General features: G+C 37.5%; 4 protein-coding genes and 1 non-coding gene across 5 annotated transcripts; 4 read left to right on the plus strand and 1 right to left on the minus strand.

Annotated features, from left to right (window-relative positions):
- Positions 1-104: 104 nt before the first annotated feature.
- On the plus strand, positions 105-186 carry VTP21DRAFT_t390. Its single transcript has one exon. It is a non-coding gene; the product is annotated as a tRNA-Leu (tRNA).
- Positions 187-1,260: 1,074 nt separating this feature from the next.
- On the plus strand, positions 1,261-2,162 carry VTP21DRAFT_9670 (uncharacterized protein; the record flags this gene model as incomplete). The annotated part of the gene is made up of 2 exons (XM_069400652.1): positions 1,261-1,480; positions 1,546-2,162. The coding sequence occupies 2 exons, from the start codon at positions 1,261-1,263 to the stop codon at positions 2,160-2,162; spliced, it is 837 nt and encodes a 278-aa protein (XP_069245494.1).
- Positions 2,163-2,543: 381 nt separating this feature from the next.
- On the plus strand, positions 2,544-3,175 carry VTP21DRAFT_9671 (mitochondrial 54S ribosomal protein uL29m; the record flags this gene model as incomplete). The annotated part of the gene is made up of 2 exons (XM_069400653.1): positions 2,544-2,775; positions 2,838-3,175. The coding sequence occupies 2 exons, from the start codon at positions 2,544-2,546 to the stop codon at positions 3,173-3,175; spliced, it is 570 nt and encodes a 189-aa protein (XP_069245495.1).
- A 575-nt stretch (positions 3,176-3,750) lies between these two features.
- Positions 3,751-4,940, plus strand: VTP21DRAFT_9672 (uncharacterized protein; the record flags this gene model as incomplete). Its single annotated transcript, XM_069400654.1, has 3 exons — positions 3,751-3,807; positions 3,862-3,903; positions 3,966-4,940. The coding sequence occupies 3 exons, from the start codon at positions 3,751-3,753 to the stop codon at positions 4,938-4,940; spliced, it is 1,074 nt and encodes a 357-aa protein (XP_069245496.1).
- Positions 4,941-5,017: 77 nt separating this feature from the next.
- Positions 5,018-6,220, minus strand: VTP21DRAFT_9673 (uncharacterized protein; the record flags this gene model as incomplete). Its single annotated transcript, XM_069400655.1, has 3 exons — positions 5,018-5,519; positions 5,586-5,944; positions 6,002-6,220. The coding sequence occupies 3 exons, from the start codon at positions 6,218-6,220 to the stop codon at positions 5,018-5,020; spliced, it is 1,080 nt and encodes a 359-aa protein (XP_069245497.1).
- Between the last annotated feature and the right edge of the window lie 1,668 nt (positions 6,221-7,888).

The raw sequence follows: 7,888 nt of genomic DNA on the forward strand, positions 1-7,888 counted from the left end.
ACTAAACTAACCCTCCCCCTCCAGGGGCTCTCGAATACCCTGTGACTGCCAAAGTGACTTGCTCGTACCAAAAACCAATTTTCTCGTAACAACAATATGTGATAGGCGAGATGGCCGAGCGGTCTAAGGCGTCACGTTAAGGCCGTGATCTCTTCGGAGGCGTGGGTTCGAATCCCACTCTCGTCAATCTCTTTTTACTCTTTGTAATAAGAGTACTGAAGTATGAGAATTTTTAGAAAGAGCAGGACCATTCGAGTCAACCTGAGAATGTTGGATGTTAGTCGTTTCTGAATTACGACCAATTGCATTTCAACAAAAGATTTGCGAAATTATCGATTACCAAAGCTAATCTCGCTATTTGTGCGAGGATGTAACTCACTTGGCTCAACCACGAACACTACATTCCAACTGATGTGCTTAATAGAGTTTACTTTAGTGAGTAATAATTGACTACTTTGGGTTTGTTTTATAGTGGCGACTGTAAATGATTGATTTAATGAAACTATTACTCGGAATCCGTGTTCATTTTTCAGATCGTTCCTTAGGAGAATGACGGAGAGAGATGTCAACTCAGCTGAAATTTATATTACTTTTAATACTAACACAAGGTATTCCAAAATTTTCCACGTGCCAGAGTTGGCGAATTCACGATCCATTTGGCCAGTTGATGGTTAATTTTTTTATATAATATCCCCAAGATCAAAATATTGTATTACCACTTTGTAGTATTAAACACTCCCTTCCTACTTGAGATCACTTTATCATTTCCACATTTTTAAGTCTATAAAATTAAAAACCTGCTTTTCTTACTATCTAGTATATAGCATGGGTTTACAGTGAAGGGGTCAACAATTTTAAAATCCAAATAAAGGCGGTTGTTCTATATAAGAATCCAAAGCTCTTTTGGCAAATATATTGTTTGCCTGTTTTGATTTTGCTATATTTGTAGAGCTTTTTGTTTTGAGTCTTTAACCCATTGATATCTATCTAGTCATGACTAACCGCCCACTGACTTTTGATTATTAATGTGATCATTTCTGATTGGCGAATCTGCGCCTTATCTTTCTGAGATTTTGGATTTTAGATTTCTCGATCTCATGTTTCCGTCGCTTTTTCTCCCTTATTTTTCTCTTACCTTGTCTAATATCAAAATCTTTAGTACTAAATATCCTTTACCTGTGAAAGGTGTGTTGTGATATATATTACGTTTGCCCAATCCCTTGACCTAGGGTTTCCATTATTTGAATTGAGAAAAGAGAAATGAGCAATTTCAACACCCTTATTTCTTCTCTTAATTCTTTCCCATCTGATGAACCCGCGCTTTCATCGCAGGATTCTAAAGACTTGGAGCATGAGCTTGCTCTCTGGACTAATGCCCAATTTGCTTTTGATGTTCCTCCTTCCTCTTCAACTGAAATGACATCGGAACACAAAGATGATTTATTTGGATTTGATGGGTTAGAATATTTGAGCGGATTGGGTAGATACGCAATGCCTTTGCAGATTATAATTCTAAGATATTAACTAATTGTGCTCGCGCTCTAGATGTTGATCAGAAATTCCTGAGAGACGAAGCGAATAATGAAGTCGCAAAGGATAACCAATCTCATTTAGCTTCTACTCTTTCTTCAATAATCCAGCAGCAACAGCCTACTTCTCAATCTCATTTTCACAACCAGCAAGCTAAGCTCGCATCACGTTATCCTAATATTGTGCCTGCTCCAGCTGCACTATCATCTACTCAGCAGCAGCTTTCACAGCCTACTAAGCCGATCCAAATAACTAACTCAAACAATAAGCGAACACGCCCTATGGTTGATCTCCAGACGCTTGAGCAAATCAATCCTGATGGAACGCGTACAGTTATTGATCCAGATACTGCGTCACGCCTCGCTGCTGAAGAAGATAAACGGCGTCGAAATACGGCAGCATCTGCTCGTTTCCGCATCAAGAAAAAACAACGTGAGCAAGCTCTTGAGAGAACTGCAAAGGAGATGACTGCAAAAGCTGAAATGCTAGAAGGCCGTGTGAAAGAGCTGGAGATGGAAATTAAATGGTTAAGATCTTTGGTAGTTGAGAAGGATCCACGACTAGGGGATATTCTTGAGCAAGGATTTCCCGGATCCATTGAAGTCAGTGAGAAGAAACTAAAGCTGGCATGAATTCTAATTAGTGCTATGTGTGATATATCTAAATTTTCGTGTACATTTTCTCCTATTTTTTTGCTCACTGCTTTTATGTTTTTACTGATGTGTCATAGCAAAATTTATTTTATTGGCGCATGAGAATACATTATTAAACAACCAATTTTGTCATTGCCGTCGTCCATTTATTCATGGTTGAATATTTTATAATACATGGGCTAGATAACAATGATCGAGCTTAGCGTGTGCAATAATTTCACATATTAACGTTCGATTAGAATAGCTAAAGTGCACTTCTTAGTGAATTCTGAAAATTGAAATAGGTAATTTATCACATAGCCTCGTAATGTGGCTTGTATTTTTCTATTTCATAAACATAAACTTGCTACAAGTGCTTCAATGCACAAAAGCCAAGTCATCATAATCATGTTACAGAGAATTAGCCCGTTCTTACGGCGAACAAATACATTAGCCTGGTCAAGAATTGCTCATAACACTTTTGCTACAACATCTTCTACTTTTGCCTCAAATTCTAAACAACCAACCGAAGATATTTCGGGAACATCGGAATCAAGTGGACTATGGGCTTTCTTCGAGAATAAACAAGCTTTACCTGCACAAAAATGGACAGGTGAATAGGATCGTAGTTCATAACCCGTATCAAATTATTTTAACAAAATTCAATTTGACTAGGCCGTGCATGGAGGGCTTCGGAGCTTCGCCAAAAATCCTTCGAGGATCTCCACGCTTTATGGTACGTGCTACTCAAGGAACGTAATCTCTTATATACTCAAAAAGAAGAAGCAAGACGACTTCGAGTTCCTGATAACGCATGGACCAATGAGGGACGCTTGGTTAAGGTCAAAAAGAGCATGGCAAGACTCAAATTTGTACTTAATGAAAGACGTATTGCCTATGAAAAAGCACAGAAGCTGAAGAGCGAGGAAATGTTGATAGAGAAGGTTGACGAGCAATTGTCAAAAGATAATGTGATAGAGGAAGTTAGTGATAGTATGAAGCAGGAAAAATAGAAGTGTATGCTAAAAATCACTCTTGCAGTTATGTTTATAATGGATTTTGAGTTATATTTTTGAAGGATCTGAAGAATTGATATAGGTCGACATTTTGCTTTACGCTAAACTCTTGAGAGACCCCTGGAACATTTATTACCATCTTCTAGTTTCTTATATTTCAATAAGAAAATTACAACAAATATCTTTTTTTTTTTTGCACTTCTGAATGCATGTATAAGGTTGAATATTGATAATTTTTTTGAGACCAGAATGGTGTGGCTATATATGCTCAAATCTTGATATTAAAACAATTATTCCAATACAACCTCAAAAATATATTGTTAGTATTGAATATCCAGGTCATAACGATTCTATGTCCATAACTTGTTGGCACTAAAATATTTTATATTGAGTAGTGGTCACCTTCCTGTGTCAATAAGCTATTTATTCATATTTAAATATTTCATCTCCAATCAACTGTATTTCACCCAGTCCAATGAGGTACGAGAAAAATCACGAATTACGGAGTATAAATACCCCAACTTGACGAGACATCGACTCTGCCCAACTTTTAGTAATACCTCTAGTCAATTATGGTTACTAGTACATTCATTAGAAGACTTTATTCAACCAAGTCTTATGTTGCTCCAGTAATTATCAAAATAACTTTTCCATCGTATTTTTATTAACTTTTATCCGTATAGATCGTCGATGGCTTTGTAGGGGCAATTGGAAATACACCTTTGGTATTCTAGTGTTAGTTATTGCCATTCCATTTCCTCCCTAACTGTATTTGTTTTTTATGCAGATAAGGCTAAACAGGCTCTCCAAGGAAACATCCTGCGATATCCTTGCAAAAGCAGAATTTATGAATCCTGGCGGAAGTGTCAAAGATCGCGCTGCACTTTACGTAATAAAAGATGCCGAAGAACGAAGCCTTCTTAAGCCAGGAGGAACTGTTGTAGAAGGTACTGCTGGTAACACTGGCATTGGATTGGCTCATGTGTGCAGGTCGAAGGGATACAAATGCGTTATTTATATGCCTAACACACAGTCGCAAGAGAAAATCGACTTATTGCGGATGCTAGGGGCAGAGGTGTATCCTGTACCAGCTGTACCATTTGAAGATCCTCAAAATTATAACCATCAGGCGCGCCGGCATGCTGAATCCTTAGATAATGCAGTTTGGACTAACCAGTTTGATAATCGAGCCAATCGTCGTGCACACATTGAAACCACTGGCCCAGAGATATGGCAGCAAACGGACGGACACATAGATGGCTTTACTTGTGCAACAGGAACTGCTGGCACACTTGCGGGCGTGGCGCGATATCTCAAGGGCCAAGACAAGAATGTTAAGATTTTCATAGCCGATCCCCCTGGTAGTGTGCTGTACAGCTATTTCCAGAGTGGCGGAAAACTGTTTGAGCGGACAGGAAGTTCAATCACTGAAGGCATCGGACAAGGCCGCATAACGGAGAATCTCAAGCCTGATCTTGATCTCATTGATGATGCCCTGTACATTCCTGATGAAGAGTCCATTAAAATGGTCTATCGCCTTTTGGATGAGGAGGGGATTTACGTTGGAGCCAGCTCGGCCCTTAACGTGGTGGCAGCGGTAGAAATGGCCAAAAAATTAGGACCGGGGAAGCGCGTCGTGACAATGCTATGTGATGGTGCGTACCGGTACCAGTCACGGCTCTTCAGCCGTAAGTGGTTGGAAAGCAAAAATTTGGTAGATGCAATTCCCGCACATCTACATAAATATATCATCCTACCATAATGATTTTTATTTAATAAAATCACCCATTAGAGTTTCTAAGCTTATTTATTTTGCTCAACTACTGTTAACACCGAAAATCAAAGATCTTCATCTTCATCTTCATCCATTTCTTCATATACCTCCCCTTCATTCTCAGTATCATCGTTTTCTACATTACTCCAACCATCTCCAATCTCCACGGATACAATACCGTTAGCTATAACATAGGTGAGCACTGTAACAACCGCAGTGGCAATGGCCCACATCCGTTTACGTTCAAAATCGCGCTCCGCCTCCGTTTTTTCCGTAGTATTTGCATGCTCTTTAGTAGGAATTACTGATGAGAAAAAGGTATGGCGAAGCCAAGCCAAGGGTGCACGGAAAATCCCACTAAACACGTCCCACTGCGAAGTTTCAAGTCGAGGTGTTTGCTCAAAATGATGTGGAAGAGAGGAGAGATACGTATCACGCATGTGATGGCACCACCTCGAAAGCTCAGGAAATTCGGAATTAAGAAGAAGCGAAAGGCGGTTGTTCGGAAGTTCACCATGTAAATGAGAGGCGAGATGGCCATAAATTAAAGCATCCAGTGTAGTAGGTCTAGATCATTTGAAGATTGAATTATAATTGAATGAATTGAGAGTATGGTAATAAGAGAACTCATACTTTTCGCCAAAAAAATACTGCCTTTTCCCTAATTGCGTCTCTAAAGTCTCATATAGCTGTCTCGCTTCTCTCACCATTTTCTCTTCCATTTTTTCGTATCCTTCGTTCTTTTCCATTTTTATATCAATGCCTCTAATTGACAACCGTGACTTTGCATTACGCTTCAGGGCAACTGGAGATATATAGCAGAGAGGGAAAGAGAGGAGCTTGGCATATGCTGGGCGGATGGCCTGTACAAAATTTGTAGTGTCAGCGTACCATAACTGCAGAGTAAGATCCTGAATGTGAGGAAGAAATGCAGCATATGCAAGTGATGAAGCTTGGTCAGAAGGAGAGAGTGACGCGTTTAAATCGAGATCCTAATTATACATCATTAGTGGAGTATAGCAGACAATAACTGTAAAGAAATGACACACCTTTTTAGAGAGATGAGAAATCACCCTTTGTAAACCACCAACCCACACGTCCCCATCTTTAAGCACTGGTAATTCACCTGTTGGCGATATGTTAGGATCGTTGCATTCAATTAATGAATACTGAGCTCCCAATATTTGTAGATATGTTATTGAAGCGAGAGAAGCTGGATCTATTGAAGGAAGTGAGAGTGCAGGACCCCATACGTAGAGCTCCAGCATATTTGATTATTTTTAAGTAATTTATGGGGAGTAGAGAATCTTTGATTTATATTTTTTATATAATAATTTCCAACTAATAACATTCGTTGTAGATGGCTTATCAAATTTTGTTTAACAGATCAAAATGCTGTAAATTATGATTTCGTAGTATAGGCAAGTCATACCTAGTATTGTATATATTTCAATATTTATTAGCTATTCAACATATCCTTTATATACTATAGCTTAGGTTTAGGTATCTACAGTTTCATCTATTAGAAATTTTGAGAAAAAGGCTCGAGCAGCAAACAGGCCAACTTTTATAGTAAAAATAATAACAGATATTATTGTAATTAAGAATTTTTGACATTTACGGTCAAAGAACAATCCATCATACAATCCGAATAAGCAGTTCTGCATTCTATTTCTTGCCGTTTGATTATTTTTTCTCGGACAATATTGACATATTTTTGACGTCTTAAGATAGTCTAATTTCAAAAGGAAATAAAGATTTTTTATTAACTTCATATTCCAAAAAATTATGATAGTAAATACTAAGTAAATGTCACTGCTTGTCCAAATATTAATGAATAATTGAATATATAAATATTAAATGACTAATAACAATGTAAATGCCATCGAATAGCCTACGCTTAACAATCATTATATTACAAATTTCCTTTGAATATTTACAGCTCTTCGTATTAATAAATATTTTTGCTGAGATAGCAATAACAGCTGTTAGAATAGAAGATTGTTTGCTATATCGAAAACATGCGGATGCTCTCTCTGAAACACTGGACAAATTAGTATCGTAATTCTATATTTTCACGCCAGTAGTAGCATTGTTGGTTTACCGCCACGTCATTCTACTCACTGCAAAAATACTTAATGATAACCTTATTGACTTCTATTAGTTTTACGTTTCTTCAACAAGTTGCCAAAAAAACACTCAGAGAGTTGTGATAGCTGTGGAATTGACTCCTCAGCCTAATCATACAGATAGAACTTTGGGTTACCTCAATGCAGGATAAAATTATTTGCTGTACTGGATTTGCTATTGTTATCCACTTTGAAGCATTTTAATTTTTTTGTGATTAGTCCATAAAAGTTGCGCAAGTTATACAAATGGAGTATATAAGACTTCTGAGTAATGGCAGGCTCAGGGGGAAAGAGAGGAATTTGTAGTAAAATATTAGAAAATATGGGATTAACATTGGCTCAAGCGGATAATTATTGCATAGACGAAGGATGTGCATTCTAAATATAAACGAGTAATTGAATTGGATTAGTGTTATGAGCTGGGCGCTGAAAAAAAAAAATAAAATATAAGAGAGCAAAATGGAATAAAATTGAAAAGACGCTATGTAATATATGTGGCATAATGTATAAGTAAAGGGATGTATATGTCAAACCTTAAAATTGCAGGTCAGCAAAGAATATAAATTAAAGATCTATATTTGAATTGTTAGAAATAGGTATTTCGTACTTTTTCGAATCTGATGGCCTCTTGGCCATCTTTGATTTGGGTGTAGTGGGCTGTTTCCAAAAAGCAATATCATGTTTTTGATAGCCCATCACGGTTGTTATATGGGTTCTATATTTTAAGATCATTATACTATATAGGAGAATAGTAGCGTGTTGGTCTATCCCTTGTTTTTCTTCGTGATGCTCAAAGAATTGCTCTTT

This window comes from Calcarisporiella thermophila (assembly GCF_041956535.1).
Source record: "Calcarisporiella thermophila strain CBS 279.70 unplaced genomic scaffold VTP21scaffold_52, whole genome shotgun sequence".
Classification (NCBI taxonomy): domain Eukaryota; kingdom Fungi; phylum Calcarisporiellomycota; class Calcarisporiellomycetes; order Calcarisporiellales; family Calcarisporiellaceae; genus Calcarisporiella; species Calcarisporiella thermophila.